At 41.0% G+C, this 25845-nt stretch overlaps 2 protein-coding genes across 4 annotated transcripts in view; one reads left to right on the top strand and one right to left on the bottom strand.

The window, feature by feature from the left end:
* Positions 1-2721, top strand: part of LOC117533977 (ganglioside-induced differentiation-associated protein 2-like) — a 36081-nt gene extending 33360 nt beyond the window's left edge. For 2 of the 3 annotated variants that reach the window (XM_034198007.1, XM_034198006.1), the window contains exon 11: positions 338-2721. In XM_034198007.1, the coding sequence (XP_034053898.1) occupies positions 338-379 (42 nt within the window). In that variant the 3' untranslated portion in view covers positions 380-2721. The remainder of the gene's footprint in view (positions 1-337) is intronic. The other variant, XR_004567138.1, reaches the window with a different exon arrangement.
* Positions 2722-18436: 15715 nt separating this feature from the next.
* Positions 18437-24933, bottom strand: tent5c (terminal nucleotidyltransferase 5C). The gene is made up of 2 exons (XM_034198010.1): positions 24802-24933; positions 18437-23409 (listed from the first exon to the last, which is right to left on the bottom strand). Exon 2 carries the CDS (start codon positions 23385-23387, stop codon positions 22236-22238), a length of 1152 nt encoding a protein of 383 aa, XP_034053901.1. The 5' UTR covers positions 23388-23409; positions 24802-24933; the 3' UTR covers positions 18437-22235.
* Positions 24934-25845: the final 912 nt, after the last annotated feature.

The raw sequence follows: 25845 nt of genomic DNA, 5'->3' as shown, positions 1-25845 counted from the left end.
CAGACGCCTTATTCCAAAGCGACTTACAATGACCAATTACAGGGACATTCTCCCTGGAGTAGCTGAGGACTAAGTGTCTTAATCAAGGGCATACTAGTAGTAGTGTTCCAGGCGGGATTTGAACTCGCAACCTTTCCGATCATCAGCCCACCTCACTATCTATTAGAACACCAAAATTGTGTAAATATGCAATATATGTTGTACTTTGTATGATGACAAATAAAGATATATTCTATTCTCCATATTGACCATTTGTGGGTTTTACCATTTAAATAACTCTGTATTAACTCTCTCTCTCTCTCTCTCTCTCTCTCTCTCTCTCTCTCCTCTCTCTCAGGTGAACGGACCGTACCACCCCTCCCACTCCTCCAGTCTGTGACAGGGGATCGATTCGACCCTCCGGTAACGACACGTTTTCAGTTCGTAAAGTGGAAACCTTCAGGTTCACGGTGTGGTCTGAACTCTTGACCTCCTGAAGGCTCTGACCCTCTGAAGGCTCTGACCCTCTGAAGGCTCTGACCCTTTGTTGGGAAACTCTCCTTTTCTGCCAAAAGGACAGATTTAGAAGCCTGTGGTCGGCGGAGCGGTCTCTCTCTCTCTACACAGACTATTCGTGGATCTGGTTTCTGGATTATGCCTTACACCAAGACTGCTTTTTGCTCAAACTTCCCGCAATATGAAGTATCATGTGAAGCCTCAAAGCGTTTTCCATCGCGCGGTCGTATCAGACTTTTTCAAATGCTGCAGTGAGATGACGTCGGTCTGGATTTCCACATCGTCTCCTCCAGTTTCTCTCAGGCTGAAGCTGGAAAACACCGTTGTTAAAAACCACCTCTGCGTTGTCCTGCAGTCACAATCAGTAAAAACCCAGAGGAGAGAAACTCTCTGTCTATTGAAGCTCAGCTAGGTCACATCAAATCAACTTTATATCACAGCAAATAGCAACTCAAAGGAATACTCTACATTACCTATTGGCTTACTTGCCTTTCATTAAATAAGACGGTCGACAACACTCTCATAGTTGTTTGCTAAATAAATACAAATAAATGAAAAAACGTCTTACATTTAGTTTGTACGAATTAAACAAACAAGCTGTACGTTTGTGAGCTTTGAAGGAGCTGATAGGTTCTTACCTTCTATGTTAATGCACAAATAGGAACGTGGTATCCCTCTTCCCTTCCAACTCTTTCTCTAAATATCACCAAACGCTTCAAATCCAGACATGTTTTCTTGCAGGAAGTTTGTAATTTCCCACGTTATGGTGTGTCTTGAAGGCACTTGGTTTACCCACCTTTTTGTCACTAAGGTTTCTAAACGTAGCACTGAAACAATGAATCGAATGCTCAATCAACGGATCGTCAATGATTTCTTTCAGTTTCTCAAATATCATGCTGCTTTTTTTTTGTTTTGGATCGGCACATTTTGAACACTTTTTGGACTTTTGGTTTGCACAAAATTATGATTAATCACCAGGGTCTCTGGGAACGTATCGTATCGTTCACTTTATTACAACTTTGTGTTCTCAAACAATTGTCTCATGTTTTTGCCCCACAATGTTATTCCTTTCTGAAACGCTGGCTAATCTCATCTGCTCGGCTTCCTCTGATGTTCACTTTTAAAGGGTACTGATTTGTCTCCTCTTCTTGTCAATGGAGTTTCACATTTGTTTATGCCTGTGTTTTAAAGGGGTCCTATTTTGCTCTTGTGGGGGTTTGCCCTTCCTGTAGGGTGTTATATTTGTTTTTGTGCATTCAAAGGGTTTTCACAATCACAACAGAGCCATCCAGCTAACCAATCAGAGCAGACTGGGCTCTGGTTTCAGACGGAGGGTGAAAAGAGGTACAAAAAAAGACCTTTTGAAACATTAAAGCGTGTAAACATCACAGAGGCACACAGTACAAATATGAACCTGTAATAAGCAGAATAGGATTTAAACTGATTATGTTTTTATAAATGTGTCTCTTTTTCACTTGGTGTTCTCACAAAGCACATGTAGTTTGTGATGGGACTGGTGGGTTTACCTCATCATTGCAAATCAACTGAACTTTTTAAACATTCCTCTAAGTGTCTAAATGTTGAATCGGTCATACCGAAGCGAACCCCGGCTGTCTGCCACCCAAAGATTGAACACTATCACAACAAATGTGTGTTTCTCTGTTGGGAGGAATCTCTCATTCAGTCCCTCAATCATCATGACACAAGTCACAGACATTATCCCTACGGAAAAGGCTTCTTAGATTTCAATTCACATGTTGTTGGATTTTTAAAGACTCATCATCCAGCGAGGAGACATTTCAGATGGTGTCCTTCTTCTGTAAAGAGAATGAAGTAGATTTAGAAAACATTAATCAACTTTAAATCTTGTTTTTCTATAATACATGATAGGGAGGTGAGATGAATCCACGTAAAGTGATTGTTCTCACCTCGTGCTTTTACAACGATAAAGATTTAAAGACTGGATTTGACAATGAGTTGTGAAAAAGGTCCTAAATACAACTCTGGACTTTCAGTTACAAAGACAACCAGTGAACTGTGATTATTTCAGATGTTATTAAATGTTGAGCCAATCTTTGACTTCCTGCAAATGTATATATATATATATATATTTTATGATTTCAAAGTGATCGGATGGGGTTGGATAACAGATTTACTGTACAATGCTGATTTTTTTAATATATATGCATATACACACTTATTAAAATTACTTTTTTCTTCTGTAAATCTGTTTCTCAGTTTATGTGAAGTCTCTTTTTGTTCTTGGAGCAAATAGTTTGTTTATTTGAGGCAAAATCCATGTTTTTTTTTCAATATATAACAGCTCTCAGATATATACAGAACATGTCTCTGAAGTGTTTGGCTCCAAACACCAAACAGATCATTGCAGCATTACCCATAATCCCCTCTGTTTCAGCCCTGTTTCAAAAGTGCTGATTCTCTGTCTGTTACTTTAGATGAAAATAAGGGGCCACTCCCCACGCCCCTCTGAGAGAGATTTGGTTACAAAGAACACAATGGTGCTCTAGGAGGAGATTCAGGTGATAAGGGGGGGGGGTTACCTTGTTGCTGATTGGCTAATGGTTACACAAGCCAAACAATCGTTATGACATCATTTAATCGTTTATTTGAAGAGGGACAATGCACATGATGAACATTTTTAATAATTAAGGCTTCAAAATGTAAATATGCCGGATTTGAGCTTTTAGCTAATTCCCATCCGTAGTCCCTCACATACAACATTTACGAACATGACATTTATAGCAAAAATAAATACATGATATGCAGAAAGGGCAAGAGCAGCACAAACAAGCATTAACCACATGGCAGTACAATGTAGCAGCTACAACATATAAAGTGCAAGAGGAGATGCCCCTGTGTTAAAGTGCATGTAGCGGTGATTGCACATCTGTTTGTTTCTCAACCATTCTTTGAGGTGACCTTTGAAGCTATTGAGAGTGGGACAATCCCGTATCTCAGTTGGGAGGCTATTCCAGAAAGAGCTGCCTTTAATGGAGAGGACATTTTGTCCAAAAGTGGTCCGTCTGCGGTGGACTTCACAGTCTCCTCTGGTTTCTGATCTAGTGCAGCGTCCAGTGTGTTTTTGTGGATGAATTCCCCTAAGGGACGGGGGGGGGGGACGGTAAACATTTATAAAAAAACACATACTTTTAAAAGACTTAAAATTGTGGTATGAATTTGGCTTTCTGTCAAAAACCTTGATAAATAAAGTGGCCAAAATCTGGTCAGTGCATTTTCAGACAGTTTTTATATAAATGGATCAGGACAAAAAGTAAGAGAATCTTTGTTCCTGAAACATGTTGATGTATAAAAGACATGAAAAGGTGGATTTTGCATAATAGGTGACCTTTAACTTACTGTTGAAATCTGAGGGTTTACTTTTTTATTTTGACTGGCAAGTTGGTGCACTATTTAGAGGGTTAAAAACTACCTGTATTCTCAACATAATGCACACCTCAAGTTAAACGGCTCATTGGAGCATTTTCTCTTTAAATTAAACTTTATTGTGATTGCAGAGTACAGATACAAGCCAAAGAGATGCAGTGTCGAAACATCTGGAAACTAGAATTTTCACATAACTTACTATGACTTATTTTCTACAATATATACTATACTATGAGAATTTATGAAATTCTATGAAATGTTTCAATGACAAACTTTAATCTGGCCTTTTGTGTGACTTCTTCACATACCTTACTCTGACCTATTTCATCATTGTTTTATATCTTTTACCATACTAGGATATTTTGATAACCTTTAAGGCATACTATTCTTTGACATATTTATTATAACATTACACTATCACTTTATATGACAATTTAATGTCACACTTTACCATAGAATAGCTCAGATGTACCTTTTATGAGGCTGTGTGTACCATGAACAACGCAGCAGAGCTGGAGACACAGAGTGGCTGAAACAGGAGGATAAACAGCAGGTGTTGCACTCAGAGGGTTTTTTTCGGTCTCACCTTCCCTCCGCAGAAATCAGCGTCATGTTCCAGGAAGAGAAGAAGAGGCTGTTCTGATTAAAGCTTTCCTCCTTTCACCTCTCTCCACCTGACAACATCCTGCCGAACGCTGTGACCCTCTTCCATCATGTCTCATCTTTTCTAATCCCTCTATTCGTTCTACCTGGATTAAAGTGCCGAGCAGGGGGCGAGGACGCTGCTGTCTGTTCAGTAAATGAAAACATCAACAAAAAGCTGCAGTGAGTGCAGGAGAAAATCCATCTTTCATGGACCTCCTCCGTGACAGCAGGGATCATCTGGTCAAAACACAAAGGAGCAACAAAACACAGGAAACGATCAGGTCCCTTTTTGCTCAAATTGAACTCTTGAAGGGTTGGAGATGTATTTTCTGATCTGAAAAATACAGCCAAAGTACACACATCCTTTACTCAAGTAGAAGTATAGCCTACAGATACTCGTGTTTAAAAATACTCTAGTAAAAGTAGAAGTACTGACCTCTTTACTCAAGTAAAGTGTAAAGAAGTATGGGCTTTGAAATGTACTTCAGTAGAAAGTACCCATAACTAGCAGCTGTTTTAAAGAGTACCTGACCTCCCTTTATATTAATAGAACAATAATGTCATTGTTAGCTAATGAATGTTTCCATGCTGAACAACGGCAACGTTTCCATTGGTCCCTCTTCTTTAGAGAAGACCAGGAAATGATGGATACACGGATCGTGTTCAAATCAATAGGCACGCAATGACTCTAAATAATAATTATCACGCACCAAACACACATTCAGACTAAAGGAACCAGCCTGTTTTGAAAATGTAAGAAGTAGAAAGTACAGGTAGGCTATTTGTGTTCAAAATGTAAGAAGTAAAAGTAAAAAGTCGTCAGAAAAATAAGTAGTGGAGTAAAGTACTGATACCAGACAAATGTACTTAAATACAGTAACGCAGTACTTCACCCACCTCTGCAAACAGATAAATACACACTTGGAACATACAGTTTGTGTATGACATTGCTGCTGCCCAATATTAGGAAGATAAACAGGCTCAAGTCCACTTAGCACATCTAGATCATTAAATGATTGAGAAAAACACCTAAAAGTGTCAATTAGACTTTTGATGTCGGAGGTTTTTATTTCTTAGCCAGGCACAGTGACTTCCTGAAGTCTGCTGGTTGGCGGCCGAATGCTCAGAGCTCAAAAATAATCTGACATAACCCTCGCTAAAACCATAACCCGCCTTTTCGCCGTTGGGGTTTTGTAATTATTAAACACATAAACTGTTCATTTGTGAGCCTTAAAGATCCCTGTTATCTTTGGAAAGATCCATGCTAGCAGTTTCCCAATGTTTACAGCAATTATGCTAAGCTAAGCTAGCAACAAACATGCACACTATAAAAAAGGATAAGATATTTATTTTAAAATATGTTTTAAAGTCTATAAAAGGGTGACGACGTCCTCAAATATAACACCAAACACCCAAGGCTTATAGAAACTTTGATTGTAAGACACACTTTATTCGGTACAGCTTTACACCCCCACCCAAACACACGTGTATAAATCAATGTTAATATTATGTTCATGTTAATTTGATTGTTACGGAGCCCTGGAGGGTTCATTGAGAGAAAAATAAATAAAACGGGCCCACGTTTTACTTTCTCGTTCGCACGAGTTAATAAAGCGTGGCCTCGTTTTATTTAAATTGAGGGATTCCTGTCCGTGACTCACAGTGTCTGCTGCCCACAGCTGTTTTATAGAAGGAAAACCTCCTTCACTTTATGAAATCTCTGTGATCACCAGTGGCCTGAACTACAAGCAGGATTTGCTATTTACACTATTCATTCATGAAGTATGACGCTGCGCTGTCAGCACGCGTCTCCATGTTTGTGATTGGTCAAATGTTGGTAACCCCGTCGCTTTCACATGAACGCGCTCTCAGCCGGACAGAGAACCCCTGGTTGATTTGCTGAGTTGATAACCAGCTTCGTAGGACCGCTTAGCGACATCGCGTTTGTTAGGGTTAGTTTAACCGGGTAAATCAAACATATCCAGGGTCTGTTGAACTGGCTTCGTCGTACAGGGCACTGGAGGCAGTAACGTGTAACTCAGCAGAATCTGAGAAGAGCAGCACCAGCTGCAAAGAGCTGTGCCTTTTACTGTTTACTTCACTGCGTTTCCCTTCATTAGAACCGCTGAATAGAGATCGAGGCTGCTACGCTTAACCACACACACCTATACACACATCGAACTACCAGAGTATTCCCCCCTCGCTTTATGAAGGAGATGTCCTGTCACCGGGGCGCATGATGTGTGTGTGTGTGTGTGTGTGTGTGTGTGTGTGTGTGTGTGTGTGTGTGTGTGTGTGTGTGTGTGTGTGTGTGTGTGTGTGTGTGTGTGTGTGTGTGTGTGTGTGTGTGTGTGCGTGTGCGTGTGCGTGTGCTCAGCTCCGCTCTGTGTGTGCGTGTTCGGTGTGTTTGTGTGTGTTTGTGTCCGACACCACCGGCATTTGTTTTCAAATTACCACGAACAGTAGGCTACTTTACACAAATCTGGTTCCCCAAAGTTAAGTGTATTCCCAAGTGAAATAAATTCGTTTAATCTTAATCTCGATGTGCTATAGTCCTGCCGGAGTGCACCGGAACGAACGATACTATCATAAACAAATGCCCACACACACACAAAACGAGGCCACGCTTTATTAACTCGTGCGCACGCTTTAGTAACTCGTGCGCACGCTTTAGTAACTCGTGCGCATGAGTTACTAAAGCGTTCGCACGAGAAGGTATCTCGTTCGAACGAGAAAGTAAAACGTGGCCACGTTTTATTTATTTTTCTCTCTATGAACCCTCCAGGGCTCCGTAGATTGTTATTGTGTAATGTCTAAATATTTTGACACAACATTGTTCTTGAAACGTTGATGCCGATAAAGCTCCTTTGAGTTTGAATTAGCTTGTGAAAGGATGTAAACCAGAGGGAGTCGTCTGCAGGACTAACAAACGACAGAAGGCTCACACATTTATTTAAGAACTAATGACTAATGAACAAAACAGCAAACATGAAATGAAAAGCAGATTTCAACAGAGGATGAAGGTCAAAGTAAATAAACGTTTTCGGTTTTCATGAAAGGGGGGGGGGGGGGGGGGGATTGTAGCCTTTGTAGACCATTTACATGCAGTAAAACCTATACAACACACTAGGAGAGGGAAAACCCCACAAAGCATAATATGGGCGATTCACCGAAGTCATAAGTTTGCATGTCAACTCATAAAACTTAATTAAACCTTAAAATGACAAACAAACGTTGCTATTTAGCTAAACTCATGCACCCTGTTTCACAAATATGAGGGTGGGTAAAAGTTTGAGGATTTGTTTCCGTGGACCTTGAGTTTGAGAGAGTTTAGTGAAACTCAGAATTCATCCTTCAGGGAACAGGAAGGTATGTTCCAAATGTCACGACAATCCATCCAAAAGGTTTAAAAATATTTCAGTCTAGACCAAAACTCCGTGAAGCGATATACACTGTATACGCTGGCTGCATTCCCAGACAGAAAGGAGGTAATGTAGTGATAAATAGCACCAAACACCCCCCCCCCCCCCCCCCCCCCACACACACTTGCTTGCTTATGGTTGTCTATCGAATCCGATGATGACGTCCACTTCTATCAGTGAGTTCTTTGGTGGCTGAATAGCCCTATCCTGGACCCACAAATCCTATTGCAGGTAGGACAAGTGTATGTGGTGGCAGTAGCAACGGCAACTGTAGGCGTGTTCCTCCTGAGTCTCCTCTCCTGTCTCCTGGCTGTCCTTTCCTCCTCCAGCATTTGGGTCCCATCCCGGCACAGCTGGCGCCAGGTGTTACGGTCAGCAGCAGCGTCCTCCAGGGCCTCAGGTCTGATTTTACATTTATTTAACGCAGCCCCCCACACACACACACACACACACCTCCACTCAGCACTTCAACTTGTGTGTGCGTGTGTGTGTGTGTGTGTGGTGTGTGTGTGTGTGTGTGTGTGTGTGTGTGTGTGTATGTGTCTGTCTTACATCAGTCTGGAGACCTAGCAGAGTTTCAAAGTGAGCTGTGTTTGTTTGATTAGAACTGAACACACGTCCTGAGTCTACCTCAGGAAAGTGAGGAGGGTCTGACCACCAGGGGGACGAGGGCTGTGTGGAGGGGGCAAACTGTATGTAATAATAATAATAATACATGTCATTTATATAGCACTTATCTTGGTGCTCAAAGCGCTTTACAAGCAAGTAAAGAAGAAAAATAACAACATGTACAACGTCTCAGTGTCAGGGGGTGTTTTGCATACTTTAACTTTTAATGCTATATTTTCATGAGTATGCTTTATGGAGTCAAGGTATATTTTGATAGTGTACTACTTAACTATTGTATTTATTGAAATATACATACTTGTATTTTATTTTTTATTGTATTTGTGTATTCCACACATGGCGGTTATTTTAAAACAAAACATGTACAACTTTAAAAAACATTAACACTTACTGGTTGTTGGTTTTTTATAGCGCAAGCTGGAAAGGAGCAGGGAGAAGAACATCTTATTTTACCTGCTCCTTCTTACACAAATAAATAAAAATGAAATAACCATTAAAAAGTAAAATAAAAGCATTATTCTTTCAGTCACTTACAAATACTGAAACATAAACTAAACCAGGAATAACCTCGAGGTACAATGTCCACAGTTTAACTCCTCTATATATTTATTTCATTCTAAAAGGGAACTAATGTTTAAAAAAAAAAAAAAAACCTGTCCCCGCAGAGATCAATAACATATTTCAGATTGTTTTCTTTCTGTAAAGACCTGAATGTTTCCCCCACCACTGATTCTCGTTTTAAGACGTGTTGTGTTTAATGAACACGCTGACTGTGTCCACATCACTGCGGACACTCAGGCATGTTGTATCTGAACGCAGCACAGACGCAGCGACACTATCAGCGGTGCAGATTAGCCTCTGTACAGATTAAATAAACTCCACCAGGACATCTGTGCTGAGTTGATATACCAGCTGAGACACTGAGGCATGTTCAGACTCCTGGTGTGTGTTTGTGGGAAATATAATGCCTTTGCTATTCCTGGGATAATTCAATACATTAAATAAATCATTTAGGCAGCGTCAACATATCAGAAATAGCCTTAAAACACTAATAGAATATGCTTTCTTGACATAAGTACTAAGACTTAAAAAACTAGTTTTCTCTGAGCAGGCTTACTTCGATAAATTAGGAACAATACAGAGTCTGTAAAAACAGACAACGGTGTCATTTGAAGATTATAATACAAATACATGAAAGTAAAAATGTGTAAACTGGATTTTACTGCTGTGTCAAAGTTTGGGTGGAAATGGCTTATCAACATACTATATCTTTTGAATGCCAAAAAGAGTGTTTTAGTGTATCATGAAACACAGTTTAAAATGTGTTGGAGAAGCAACAAAAGAAGCATTAATGGAAATATCCAAGTACAGAACAGGTACATTTTTACAGCGCTTGATTAAATGTTGTCAGCTGATCCCTCAACCTTTGAAAGACATGAGTTTTTACATTGCTGAAAAGGGGTAAAGGAAGATCCAGTTGCATCATGGGAAATGTAGTATCCAGGGTTATTGACACTAATAGGGACTACAAGTTAGGAAAGCGTGACCTCTGATGTCATTCTTTATATTGAATCTGTCTCCAAATTGTGTGTCATACATTTTGAGAAGAAGTGCTTTCTGTAAATATCGTGATATGTTATTATAGATTAAAGTAAAACCCGCAGTTACATTTTCCCTGGGAGCTTTACGTCCAAGCAGGTGTTTTGCCTTTGACAGCTGTTAGGACATCTGTTGGTACATTACTGAAACATGCAAAACGTCTTCTGGAAAACTCCAGCAGCAGCTAACTTTTATTTTATAAAGAGTTCAGTACTTAACATTTATTTCTTCATATGTTTTTGCTGGGTGTGTTTGCATGCTCGTGGCTGCCCTCAGCTCAGAGGTCACAGCTTGGCAGGAACAAAGTGTGTGAGAAAGAAAACTGAGCCTCCATCTGCGCTCTCATCTAGACTTCCTCTGCTCAATGTGGCAGATACACGCCTTCAAATAATATGAGCTATGTAAAGAGATGGAGGATGTAATGCAGTAAGATTACACTCGTGAACAAAATCTAATTTGTACGAGTTCAGTTCAGTTTTCTATCAGTTATTTCTGGAACGTCCAACTTCCTAAGAACACAACTCAGCTTCGACAGGTTTGACTTTAGTGTATAACACATGCAGTGTTTGAAAACTACAACATAGAGCAAAGAAAGACAAGAGTGTGTGTGTGTGTGTGTGTGTGTGTGTGTGTGTGTGTGTGTGTGTGTGTGTGTGTGTGTGTGTGTGTGTGTGTGTGTGTGTGTGTGTGTGTGTGTGTGTGTGTGGCCAAGCATTACTATACGTGTGGGGACCTAAATCTGTTTACACAGTCACGTGTGGGGACTCGCCTCCCTTATGGGGACAAATTGGAGGTCCCCATGAGGGGAATCATTAATTTTAGGGTGAAGACTTGGTTAGGGTTAGGGTAAGGTAAGGGTTAGGTTAAGGGTAATGGTAAGGTTAAGGGTAAGGGTAAGGGTAAGGGTTAGGCATGTGTTGGTTATGGTTAAGGTTAGGATAAGTCTCCAGGAAATGCATGTAAGTCAATGTAATGTCCCCTGAAGTGATGTATACACGGTATGTGTGTGTGGTGTGTGTGTGTGTGTGTGTGTGTGTGTGTGTGTGTGTGTGTGTGTGTGTGTGTGTGTGTGTGTGTGTGTGTGTGTGTGTGTGTGTGTGTGGTGTGTGTGTGTGTGTGTGTGTGTGTGTGTGTGTGTGTGTGTGTGAAAGAAACTCACACACAGAGAGACTTGCTCTTCTTCGTCATAGTGCAGTTTTGTTTTCAGTGAGAGAGAAACTCCGTTTTTAAAGTCAGTTTTATATGTCCTGTCTGTCCCTGAGCCGGAGCTTGGCAGACGAAACTGTAATGAAAATACTAACAAGAGGACATCAATCATTTCTACGTCTGGGTTTTCATCCACACATTTACTCATCTACAGTTCATTTTTCAGGCACATGTACTTTCCATCTTATTCTTCCATGTACTTATAGTTCCCAGACATTTCATCAGGATATATTGCACCCTTTACTTCACTCAAATCTTCACTTATTGCATTGTTTGAATTTCAAGAGACAATGCATTTTGTTTGGTAAAAAAAGATGTTAAAGGTTTCAAATAAACGTTGTATTATACATAATATAGCAGGATGTTTTAATAACATGACCTTATCTGACCTGTGTTCTTCACTCTGAGAGCAGTGAGAGTGACGTGCTGTGACGGAGAAAGGCCTGGAAGCGGATCACACACCCTGGGCTTCATCTGATAGGAGTATAATAGGAACAGCATGTCAGAGTGGAGTAAAAGAAAGAACAGAGTAAACTTATAGCCACCAAACGCTCACTAAATGTACAGGACACGGACACAGTCAGACGGATGCTTGAATGTCATGTCACCTAAATCTGGTGATAAGATACCGGCCTTTACAACCTGACAGTTTCACATAGATTGATGGCGTCTTTAAGTCTTTCTGGGAAACAAGCCATCGGTGCATGACGAGGTACATGAAAACCTGCTGACTCTTCTTTCTTAAATCTGTCTTTCTCTGTTTCAGCCACAGTCCCCCCCCCCCCCCCCCGTCCATCACTCCTCTCCAGCTTTGCATGATCGGATGTTTGCGCAGCTTGCTTTATTCCTGAGAAGAGAGGAGAGTTTACACGAGCTGTTCAACTTCTCACACCGTTTCTTTGTTTATGGTCATTTGCTTCCTTCACAGGTGAAAGTCCAGGCAGTCTGACACGATGATGGACTTCAGCTTGCAAGGTTGCTTTTAAACCCTCGGACATTTAATGAAGAGACATTGGTGTTTTCATGCAAAGTAACACGGTGAAGTGATAAATAAGTCAAGTGGTCTTAAAAGAGTGACTTTGATCTTTCAACAAGGGTTACATTAACATTTAACTGCAAATTCATCTTTCAAGACAGTTTTTATTGGTTTTTCCACACCCCTGTTCATATGCTGTTTTCTTCTGAGGCTGCTCCAATTGATATAAATCTTATATTATTAATATTTTTGAGCTTCCAACTTTGCGACAACAGCTTGTGGAAGATTGTTTGCCACATGTGGCCGTAATATTTGAGATTCCACAGACTTTTTGCAACAACTCTTTGTAGAACGTGACCTACATTGTGATAAATGTCATTTCAAAGTGAGACAACTCTTTAAAACGAACTTTTTCAGAGTGAACGTTAGGCTTCATAATGTGTTTTGGCTCCACTAGACTTCAATCAATCAAGCTTATGCCACTACTTCTATTCTATTGTATTTGTATTTACTGGCACTATTGAATCTGTTCTATTGTGTTGCACTGTTGGAGGAGCCTGGGACCTAAGATTTTCATCGACATAACTACTGTAGCTATGCACACATGACAATAAAAGCCTTGAACCTTGAATCTTTTAATCTCCCCTAACCGCCTAGCTAAAACCATGTTCGTAAAATAGACCACATGACAGTAAATTCACATAGAAAAGAATACAGCACAGCTATAAAGTAAACACTTGGCTCCTTGGCTCTCATGCAGAGAAACTCAGACACCTCTCAGAGTCTCAGTCTCAGACCTCCGGACTGGTGTTTTGAATATGAGTTTCAGCTTGGAGCGTCTCATGCATGAATGAAGCAGTGAAATTTGAGATAAAGAGTTACTGAATCACCTGCTTGTAAGTCCAAATAAAAGACGGTACCAAGCGCAAGTGTTAGATAGTGATGTCACTATGTTTCAGAAGTAAACAAAGGGGTCCAATGAAGGTGTTTCAGGCAGGGGAAACTCCCTCTGGAGACCATTTACATGCACACAAACCTATACAACACACTACAGGTAGGGGAAAACCCCAAAAAGCGCAATAGGGCCTCTTTAGTAAAGAGTTTCATGATCTTTTGGCATCACAGGTTTATATTGCAAAGTAACTAAGTGATCAAATACATGTTGTAGAGTAAAAAGCTACAATATTGGTAAAGGTCTTTTAAAGCACAGCTGGATCGGGGACAACAGTAATGTTACCCTATAGTGGAAGGTAGCAAAAAAAGGAAATACGTGACGTACATTTACCTCCAAAAAGTACTTAGTGATACTTACCAACACTCAGCAGCAGCAGTCTGAAATACACCAACACACTCTCACAACAAATAAAACACATAATCAGCAAAACCATCAGCCCAGGAACCAGATGCTATCTCAGCTCATTACTCCTGGACGGTGCACATGGCTGCTGATGAGCTCTCCTCTGGATACTGGATCACTATTTAAGGAATCCGCCCTGAAGCCCCAGGACCCCACAAACAGGAAGGAACAGAGAGCATATTTTTAACACACAAAAATGACTGAACATGGAGAAATACCCCAAACTGTTTCTCACTAAAGTTTCAGTTATATTGATGATTACTGGATCAGTTCTGGTAATACATCATGAAGCTAACTTTGTTCTACGATACAACAGCAGTGGGCGTTGTGAAACTGAAAAATAAACCAACTCCTCTGTAAATATTGCTGCTGTCTTTGCATTGGATCTTTCAGATACGGAAGAAATGATTATTCATTTTAAAACTTCAATGGGAATTTGTAATCATTTTCCCAACATGCATCCTGTCACCTGGAAATGAAACAGGATTTAAAGAGGCCCTTTTATGCTTTTTGGGGTTTTCCCTTTCCTGTAGTGTGTTCTATAGCTTTGTGTGCATGTGAATGGTCTGCAAAGGCTAAAATCCCTGTGTTTCTCTCTCTCTTGGGTTTAAAACGTACTGAACACATGATCACTTGTCATTATGTACTCTCCACTTCTGCATTTATTGAGCTATAATCGAGAATTCGACATCAGACAATTCAAAAAAGTGATAAAAGCAAAAATAACTACAATTTAACAATGAAAACTGAGAACAGAAGAACATATTCGTGCAGCTATTGGAGACCAGTGGCAGGTATGTGAACCATAGAATGGTATCTCACCCCACACACACACACACACACACACACACACACACACACACACACACACACACACACACACACACACACACACACACACACACACACACACACACACACACACACACACACACACACACACACACACACACACACTCTCTCTAGTCTCCATTGTCTCACTCTCCCCCGCATACTTGTATCAGTGTTTTTCGAGAAATCATGCATTGTTTGACCTGGCCGAACTCTGCTGGGGGGGGGGGTTGTGTTTGAGAGTGTGTGAGAGTGTGTGAGAGTGTTCATGTGCAAAGGGTGGGGGCTGTGTGGTTTTGTAAAGGCCCTGAAACTCTCTCAATACACAGTTATCACTTCACTGTGTCTGAAACTCAGGAAACGAAGGGCGTTACTGTGACTTAGAAAAGGTGACGGCTCAATAAAAGGAAATGGAAATGTGTTGAGTACAAACATAAGGATAATCGGTAACACTTTACAATAAGACTATAAAGGATTCATAAATATATATAATATATTTATAATTAGGTTATTAACTAGGTTGGAAACACTTTATTAATCATTAAGAGCCATTTATAAACCAGTTCTAACATAGTTTCCATACATCAACACAGGCTCACTATTTGGCAAGATGACTAAGCCTTATATTGGCTACCTAGCTTACTTCGTCTTCTTCATCAGCCAGCATCCTTGGTATGTGTTGTTCACTGAGTTGATTCCCCCCCTTCCATCTTGATGTTTCTTGGCATCTCTTATGACCATTTATTTACGAGTTACTAACATTTATAACTGCCAAAAGGGAGCCTTATTGTAAAGTGTAAAACACATCACGTAGTCTCATTGTAAAGTGGTACCGGATCATTTATCACAAACTGTTTGCTTTCGTGTCAACCTCACACAAGTGATGGTTAAAGAATCATCCACAGAGACGAACAAGATAGTTTGAGATAACAGATAGGATTCAACCTTCTGAATATGATCTCATTTTCATTATTTTGTTCATCAAATGAAAGTGGGAAACGTTTCACTTTTACACACACATTGTGCACCAAACTGAGAATACTGTAGGGAATCCGGCTTGATGCTCTCTGTGTGGCCTCTGTTCCCCTGCAACTGATTTAAAGAAAAAGTTATTCGATGTGGCTCTGAGTGTTAGTTTCATAAAAAACATGTGCTTTACTGTAGATGAGAGGTGTGGCTCGCCAGCTGCTGCTTTGCAACCCTAACCCTACTAACTTTGATTACTTATTAGCAAGTATAAACTGGCCAAATGAACACAACGTTGATAACAGTTCAATGTAAAAAAACAGTATGCATGATGTTCAGTAAACGACCAGTCAAAATCGAAGGATCCAACGTGTTTTTAAACGGAGCAGAAATAGAACTTGTCCCCCACTTCAAGTATCTTGGAGTCATACTGGACTCAAACTTGGCTTTTAAGAAACATATCAAGAAAGTATCCATTACTATTAAATTCAACTTGCAAAATGTTAAACAAATCTTTCTTAACTGTCAATGCTGCAAAGTCAGACCTCCACTGTATGATTCTATCCAGCATTGAATACTGTTTGACAAACTGGTCGTTTGCTTGTGCCACAAACCTGAAACCCATAGAACAGCTGTACAAGAGAGCTATCAAGGTGTTTGACAGAAAGCCACATTCATACCACCACTGCACCATCCTTGAAAAACACAATTTATTGAGCTTTGACAATTTTAAGTCTTTTAAAAGTATGTGCTTTATTTATAAATGTTTACCTGGACTGCCCCCCCCCCCTCCCTTAGGGGAATTCATCCACAAAAACACACTGGACGCTGCACTAGGTCAGAAACCAGAGGAGACTGTGAGGTCCACCGCAGACGGACCACTTTTGGACAAAATGTCCTCTCCGTTAAAGGCAGCTCATTGTGGAATAGCCTCCAAACTGAGATACGGGGTTGTCCCACTCTCAATAGCTTCAAAGGTCAACTCAAAGAATGGTTGACAATAATCACCGCTAAATGCACTTTAACACAGGGGCATCTCCTCTTGCACTTTAGGTAGCACTTGTATCTTCTCTTGCACTTGATATGTTGTTGCTGCTACATTGTATTACCATGTCATAAATACTTGTGTATGCTGCTCTTGCTCTTTTGCACCTTTTGCATATCATGTATTTTGTTTTTGCTATGTTTGTAAAATGTAAACTTCTTCAATGTTTTATGTGAGCGACTGCGGATGGAAATTAGCTCAAAGCTAAATCTGGCACTGTTACGCTTGACACATTTGAATGTTTTAAGTGTTCATTACTGTGCATTGTCCCAATGCCCAATGTCCCAAATAAACGATTAAATGAAAATAAATAAACTACTGAATCACTTTACAGAACATACATATAATAGGGGCTATGTATTATTATTTTGAATGCAACATATTAACGTTGGTTCATACATGCCAACTTAGTTATTGTTGGGGTCAATTTAAAATGTAATCCATTATTATTGCATATGTTTTAAGTCACCCTGCATTTAAAGGATTACCTACATCTGTTCTTATCCATAGAGGATGGAAGATAATGGTAATCATGTAGGATTTTTGCAGTATTACTCATATTAAACCACAGAGGACGAGGAGCAGGAAGTGAGGCATTTATAAAAAATAAAGGTTAATTCGGTCCGTAAAGAAGCATTAGCATGTGGACGGAGGCAAATGGAAAAAAAGATGTCGGTGAGGTCGGAGCACTTTACTGCTTCACCTTGAATGAGTCATCGCTCAGATACAAGTCAAAGTGTTTTATGAATGGAAGTGACTCAAGGCTCGTGGAGGGGGGGGGGGGGGGAATGACATGAAATGCAGCTCCTATAGCAGGCATCAGAGGAGGAGGAGCAGCAAACAGAAAGAGGACATGTACAGTAACATGCAGGTTAAACCCCCTGCTCTCGTGTGGTCAGTCATGGAGGGTCATACACGCTTTGATGCTCAGAGGTACTCCTGTACACTAAAGCAATGGCCAGGGTTTATTACCCGATAAAAAGTGTTTTCCACTGAACTCAGATCAGCAGAAACACCATTCAACTGTCTGGAAGCAGAGATGATGGAGGTTCCCACTAACCCCGGGATGAAGACAGGAAACATCTCTGGTTGAATTCATCTCCACTGAATAAAGGAAGGATGGTAAAACTAAAGCTATAGAAACACGGCCACTTTCTGTAAGTGCATTCAAAGATTAATATGACTTTGAACTAAGGTAAAGTAATAGGGTTGTTTTATGGATGAGCCATTTAACTGTCGCGTTGATGTACCGTGTTTATCTACTGAGTTTGTACATGACTGATTTCCTATTGTGGAAGTGTTATAAAGTGGGTTTTTCTTTTTCTAGTTTTCGGGCACATGTGACAAATGTTTTTTCTTGTGGTATATTTTCGGAAAAAAACTGTAATCCAAATACTAAATATCGCACAAGAACATGGCTATTCTGGAGAAAACACTAAAAACAAAGTCATTTAAAAACAAAAAAATCTTAATTAGTATTTTTTTGTAAAGAGTACTTTTACTTTCAATACTTGAAAGACATTTTCCTGATACAATTCTCAGTGCAGGACTTTTACTTGTATTGGAGTACTTTTATAGTGTAGTATCAGTACTTTTACTCAATGATTTGAATACGACCTACACAACTTCATTTAAGTAATACTTTTGTTGACAAAATAAAAACACCAAAAAAAGAAAGATTGTGTCATAAGTTTACAGTTTAAACTATACATATTTTATTCTGACTTTGAAATTGAAATGTTAGGGTTTTAAGTTAACAGAAAATGCAGTATTACCCGGAAGTATTTTTTAACATAAAATCCATTGAAATGTAAGACACAGCTTGACAGGCGAGATTTGGACAGAAACAGCTGAAGCAGAAATTGCATTTAATACTCTTTTATTCATCATTTCCTCTTCAAACACATTTCCTGATGTACATTTCCATTCAAAAGGAAAAACTGAAGTGAGGTAAAAGTCCTGAAAAATGAAATAGTATAATGGTTGTAACCATCAACTCGTCGTCACAATCACGAAGCTGACAAAAGCTCTTTTGCATTAACTATTTCAAAAATATATAGTGCGACAAATTTCTTCCCACTTTTTTTTTTTTTTACTTTTATAGCTACTTCTTCATACACACATGCAGACAAGCACACACACACACCTCCACGCATTAACGTAAACACAAATCTGCTGCAGTAATATTCACAACACTTCATAAAGGAAGTGTAAGAAAGTCTCCATCACATTCCTATGGTGTAAGACTTTAGACACACAGAACCACTACACATACAACCCACAGCTTTCTCTGCACCCCCCAGCGCAAAAAACACATCGACAGGCGTAATAAATAAATACACGCTGTACTAATAAACAAAGCCCCAAACAAGTGGGACAATCAGAGGCGGGGGGGGGGGGGGGAGGCAGAGGATTCATACGTAGTTTACAGCAGAAAATAGAAGGTGTGCGAACAAAAAAAGGGGGAAATAATCCACCCTCTTTTTTCTCCACATCGTCCTTGACAAAAAGTTCACACACAGACACATCCACCCTGATGAAGGAAATGATTCAACGCGAGCTGCTGCACCCCCGCTCTCCTCTAGTGGGGGAGGGGGGGGAAGGTAAAGCTTTCATTAAACAGGCACACATTTTTTAGTCATCAGAAAAACGCACGAGTATTTACATTCCAGGCTGCGTTCACCATCGATTGTCTAGAAAACGCACGTTGCATTTTCTTTGACATCGCTCAAACTGATTATAGTGAGCGATGTCAACAAAAAGCCCCCAAAAAGGGACCACTCGTCGCTCAGACAGACTTTAACCTGCCGCGTGTGGCTCCGAGCTTTAATCTATCATCTCTCAGAGGGGATACACAAACTGGGGAATGATTGAGATTACGTGATGCAAAGACGGGGTTTTTTAAAGCACCAAATCAATGTTTTTTGGCTTTGAAACAAGTCACAGATTATGTTAAGAGTGTGGTGATGAATCCAGCTGTTGGCACTAAACAAAGAGGCGACGACCCGCTGAGAGATAAGAACAAAAGCCAACGCTGAACGCTAAAGTCTGCTACCTCAACTTTCAGGCATGATCTACTCTAACTTGCTGGCACAATTATCACAGAGAAGAAGACACGCATTAAGTGTTAGAAGGGGATGCCTCAATATGTAAGGCAGATGAAACCTATTCACCCTTCCAAAATAAAAAGGGACAAAACAAAGCCCTCAAAAACACATGATATGTCCCTGAGAACCAGCTCAACTCCATCCAGCAAATCCACCACATTAGCTTATTTACATTCCTCTCCGGTGGCTGGAGTAAAACAAGGCCTCTATAAAGTGCTTCTGTCAGTGAGGGTCTCTGCTGGGGGACCTCCAGCTGCTGGGCCAAAAGTCTGGCTCAGTGCACTTCAGGTATTGCTCTGGTTTGGATAGGAACACAAGACAAGTTGCATCAGGGCCGGTGGAGCTACAGTTGATCGGCAGGGTGTAGAAATATAATGCCCGTTTGGAAAATCAAAACATTTGATTTAAAAAAAAGGCATTCAGGCACGACTGAGGTCAACATGGCTGCCAGTGACAACAAGGCCCACACTGGTAGGAAAGACAGAGAAACACTGACAGGAATGACTAGACGGATGGCTTTCAAGGAAGATAATGGTTTGGGACTGAAACAACAAAAACTCAACCCATAATTAATGTCCCAACTGGAATAGGATGTAATCTCTTGTAATCAAAGATGTTGTCGTGGATCCTCCACATCGCACACGGCTTAGAACAATGCTTTCCCTCCTTACAAATAACCTAACTCACTCTCCAAAGACTCAAAGGCACTTGAGCGCTGCAGTTGCTGGTTGTAACTCGGACAATGTGTGGCCCCTGACTTGTTGTTAAAAAAGACTATGGCAGGTCACCTACCAAAGTTCAGCAGCAGAGCGTGCCCTGACCCGGGTTGTGACCTGAGGGGGGGGGGGGGGGGGCGAGCTGACCGCCCTCTCAACAATTCATCTCACCGGCCAGGAGTCGTGCGCCAGCCAGATAAGAGGCGCTGCTGGTTATCTGTGGAACGAGCAGCAGAAAGGCAGGAGGGGAGCTTCTGGGAAACAGCAGCTGTCTCTTACATAAGAGCAGCAGCTCTCCCTCGCTCCAGCCTGGATGCTGTAGTAGCAGGAAAGTGAAGAGGAGATACCACATGTGAAAGTTACAGCTAATCTGCTAGCCGCACCGCAAGAGCTCATAATTAACCGTCTATAACAAGCTTGGCTAGAAATAGTAATTCATAAGTTTGAGGACCTGCACCTCCGTCACATTTGTCAGGGAGGGGGGGGCCGGTAGTAGCTTCCAGGATTCCTCAAACTCCCAAAGGGGAGAGGAATCCCACTGGCAGACGTGAGCATTTCTCTCTCGACATACCGGCTGCACTCTGCGCTCCCATGACCACAAAAGGGGTTCAAACACTGCGTGGTAAAGAGAGGACAGGAAGTGACTCAGCGCCCCACACATGTAAGGTGGCAGAGCACCGAAGATATCACCCCCAGGGGAAAAAAGAAAAAGAGGATAATTATAGTTTGAGAGCCAGTCAGTGAGCTGCGTCAGAGGAGGATCCCGTTTCAGGTTCGCGGTCGAGCCTGCGATGGTTTTGAGGGACGCCATGTGCTGCTCCTTTTTAGGGAAGGGTCTCCCAGCCGGCCTCGCTCCAGGCAGCGAGGCCGGCCTCCCGTCAGAGAGCTTCCCACAATGGCCATAAGACTGACATCTGGAGGTCACTGGTGAGGCTTTGGAAGAGACTTAAAAACACAGAGGAACATAAACTCCTCAGACACACAGGAGCCATCTTTCTGAGGCCCGAGCTGTCCCACTCGGAGCCCGTCTCGACTGCAAAGTACAGGTCTGAGTAAACTGGATACGGGGGGGGGAGGAGTGGAGCTCGTCCTACACTGAAATTCACAGTGGAAAATAAAAATATACACATTTTTTTTGCATCTCCTGCACTGTTTACAAATCACAGGCACTGTCGGCGTATCAGGGAGACTACAAATGTATGCAAGAGATATTTACATGTCTAAATGAATTAAAAATAAATGGACTCCGCTCGCTTCCCTCTTCATATCTGATGTGAACAAAGTTATTAGTGTAACACCTTTTTTCCCCTCCCCAGTGAATCAAACATATTTATAACACTGGTGCTCTGATTTTTTTGGGGCTCGTCACCTATTATATATATATATATATATATATATATATATATATATATATCCCCTACCCCAATAATACTATTTTTAAATATTTTACATTTTTTTCTGCCTTTCACATTTGTATCATTTGTTTTACTAAATCACAGGAGAAAAATACATTTTAGGCTATAACATCATTTTCATCCCTTTTTCAAAAACATAGCCAATACTTAAATGATTGGGGCGTACATCTGGAGGTTAAGGCACAAAACATGAAAAAAGAAAAAAAGAAAGTCTAAACACTTAAAAATATCACTTTCTATTCAATGACCTAGACAACTCTGAAGATGAGGAATGAGAAAGTATTCCAAAAACAAAGCAAACACCTGTCCACTTAAATATAATTGTGCCTTGAGAGGAACTTTGTATTTATTGCCTCAATATTTTTTTTTCGGTTTTTTTAAGTCCTTCTCTTGTCTCCCTCTTTTACGTCCGTCCACTTTATGTCAGTTACATGGCAGCCATGTTGGAATGTTCTGGTTAGCCACATAGTAGTTGCTGAAGTTGTGGTCTCGGACGTAGGGCGCCGGCTGATAGTAGCAGGTGACGCAGGACGCGTCAGGGATAGCGTTCTGCTCAGCCAGCACTCTGAAGGCCATCAGCGAGATGAGGTGCAGCGTCTGCCTCCGCTCGTGCCCCATGAGGCACACCGTGCTCTCGTTGACGACGCGCCGCAGGATCATGAGGTAGTCGTACTTGCTCTTCTCCTCGCCCACAAAGTGGCTCTGCAGGTAGGCCTCCACCTTGCGCTGCTGCTCACCAATGTCAGGGAAGTCAATGAAGAAGCGGGAGCACATGTAGCGCTCCAGGGCCTTGAACTCCTCCTCGCTGGCAGGACGGAAGTCCCTCACCAGCAGATTGCAGTATTTCAGCAGGCCGCCGCCGCGGATCTCCTCGGGCCGCTTGGTGGCGATGAGTTTGTCCCGCAGGTGGCCCAGCGCCAGGCTGAAGTCCCCGTACACACTCTCCCCGCTCACTGTGGGGTGGAAAGCCTGAGACATGGGCGTCTGTGCCAGCTCGTAGTAGGAGAGCATGGAGTCCAGCACGATCTGAAAGGAGTCCACACTGAACTCAAACTGCCGGCGTATCGAGTCTACAAACTTCAGCTCCACATTGCGCCCGTTGTTGTTGGAAAGGGAGATCAGACTCCAGCGGTCCTGCTCTGTGTTGACTTTCACCAGCTTCTGCACGTAAGCCTCTTTGAGAGTCATGGATGTGATTTTCTCCTTGTTTACACCCTCAGGCAGAAAGTCCAGCAGGGTTCCCAGCACCACGTCCTTAATGAGCCTGTACTCTGACTCGTGCGGCATGTCCACCCTGAAGATAACGTCCAGGTCCTTGTAGCTCCAGCCAACATCCTGCACCAGCACGTGGCTGGCTGTGGAGCCGTTGAGCCGGACGTCCTTCACTCGGATGCCCCTGAGCTCCAGGCGGGAGCGCACCCGGGCCACGATGTCCTTCAGCCGCACTTCGAGGGTGGGGAAGTTCCCCCGTCCGTGGACGGGCACAACCTCCGTCAGAACTTCATTCAGCCGGCTCACCTGCTCCCAGGTCAGCACACTGACGGAACAACTCTTTGATTCCTCCTTGTTATCCATCTTCTCACAAAGTTCAGATTAACTGGGGAGGCAGGAGAGAAAACAGATGTTAGTTGTGACTTTTAAACAGGACATAAACCAAGCAAAATACACAATCACTATTCTAAAATCATTTTCTTTGAACATGGGAAATGTATTAAATATATAATCGATACATTTATGTATTTTAGTGAAGCATGTTGTTCACCTACAGCAGACATTACAAAAAAATACAAGTAATAAAAACCGTAAATATTATTCCACAGTAGAAATATATACATCTACATGCATACAATATAAATACACGCTAGAATAGATCAAACTACTTCAATTAAAATGTATATAAAGAATGCTGTATACATTAAACAATAAGTGAATAAATCAAAATATAACTTCCGGCTTCACTGTTGAATTATTGTCACTAAACAGTAGCAGCATCATGACCCATTCAGCACGAGCACAGCTGAATGTGAGCACGAGACAACCTGCTCGCTCACTCTGACACACACACACTGGAGGACTGAGCGCGTGAGGCTTCTAGAACACCGCGAGCCTGGCTTTTATTCCAGAACTGCCGAGAGACAAACACACCAACTAGATTTAAAGTAAATAGACAACTAAAGCCAGGGTTTTCAAAAAATAACAACCCCAATAACAGAGATGGGAGAAGTACTCAGATCGTGTACTTAACAAAAAAGTATCAGAGTGAAGGAACACTCAGTTACAAGTAAAAGTCATGCTCTCAAAATGTTACTCAAGTAAAAGTATTAAGGCATTAGCATAAAAGGACTCACCTGTTTTGATTATAATTATGGATGCATTTATGCGTTTATCAAAGCTGGGAAACGTGGAGCTAGTTTTAATCACTTTGTATACTGCAGGGTAGCTTGTGAATGTTACTACAGGTTTAACTCTTATTCAAGTGTTAAAAATACAGCACTGTCCAATATACCAGTAATCGTGTCACACGTTGTCAAAAACATCATAATTTGTTCCAGCTGATTTATCAATTGGGCCGTGACGAGTGCAGCATTTCAGTTTTACGTAAACCGCTAACGTTTCCATGGTTGCTAACGGCTGTCCGCTACAGTCACTTTTTAAACCATGAATGTGTTTTAAACTAACGGTAACTCTTTTTGCCATAACGATAAGTAGGACGAGTGAAGTTTGACTCAATATGAAAACATATGGCGACGAATCTGAGAATCTAGCAAAGTCACGTTTAACATAAGCACTGGAATAATGAAGAAAACTAAAAAAAAGTACTTAATACGTTAAAATATCCCAACTAACATCACGTTTCGAATAATGCCTACGACTGGTTACACTTTTAAAAAGCGAATGTCATGTCACATGTCTATCCTAACATGTGGAGTTAAAACATGGCTTCTTTCTGGACATAATCACACAAATGAACTGTAAAAGTAGTACATACATTTTCAAAAGCGTCCTCTGAAAAGCACTCGGTCAGAAAAAGAAGATGTTAACTTGGATTTCGTGCAGACACCTCCTCATAATCCACTTGCTGGGAGACAAACACATGCGGCGGTGCTGCAGAACAGTCTCTATTTGAACCATCTGCAGTAAGACACGCCCGCTTTATAAAGCCGAAGCACGACCCACTGAAACAAATGCACCGCCGTAGCATAACACAGTCCCCTCTATTTATATGTAGCGTGACTTTTACAAATTAAAAGTTCACTATTAAAATAGTAAATGTAATATGCTATAACTTATATGTTTTAAATTTAACATAAAACACACATGTTTGTATATTTACCCAAAGAATAGTCCAACTCTCATCATCAGCAAGTCACACAGGCGTGAAATCGTTGAGTTTGATTGTAGCAATGCGCCGAACGAAGCATCTGATTGGTCGACAAGGTTTTTGCGTTGCCAAGTAACCAGGGTCGTCTCCATTCAGCCGGCGTTCTCTGACGTTTCATTTGAAAATCAGCTGTTTTTGTTGACAATTACACTGGTCTATTTTAACTTTAAATAATATTACATTCTACTCTGTTATTATTTGTATATGAATAACGATTTGAAAAACACTCCCACACACAGAAGTTAACCCAAGACAAATACTGCATAATATAAAGCCTTGAATTATTGTAAACTTATTGATTATGTGTGGTACCTTTCACACACACACACACACACACACACACACACACACACACACACACACACACACACACACACACACACACACACACACACACACACACACACACACACACACACACACACACACACACGCACACACACACACACACACACACACATGAATATTACAAATTAAAATATGTTGTAATAATCTCGTTATTGAATAATTTGTTCTATTGTTTATTATAACTAATAGCCTACAAGTAAAACATATCTTTTTAATTTATTTTCCTGAATTCATATATACATTTTGTCAAGTCTACACACTTATTCAAACGTTTTTATTAATTAAAATAGAAAAAAATAACCA

Source organism: Gymnodraco acuticeps, unplaced genomic scaffold, assembly GCF_902827175.1.
Source record: "Gymnodraco acuticeps unplaced genomic scaffold, fGymAcu1.1, whole genome shotgun sequence".
NCBI classification, from domain to species: Eukaryota; Metazoa; Chordata; class Actinopteri; order Perciformes; family Bathydraconidae; genus Gymnodraco; species Gymnodraco acuticeps.
Note: the sequence above shows the minus strand (reverse complement) of the source record. Positions and strands in the feature narration are given on the sequence as shown.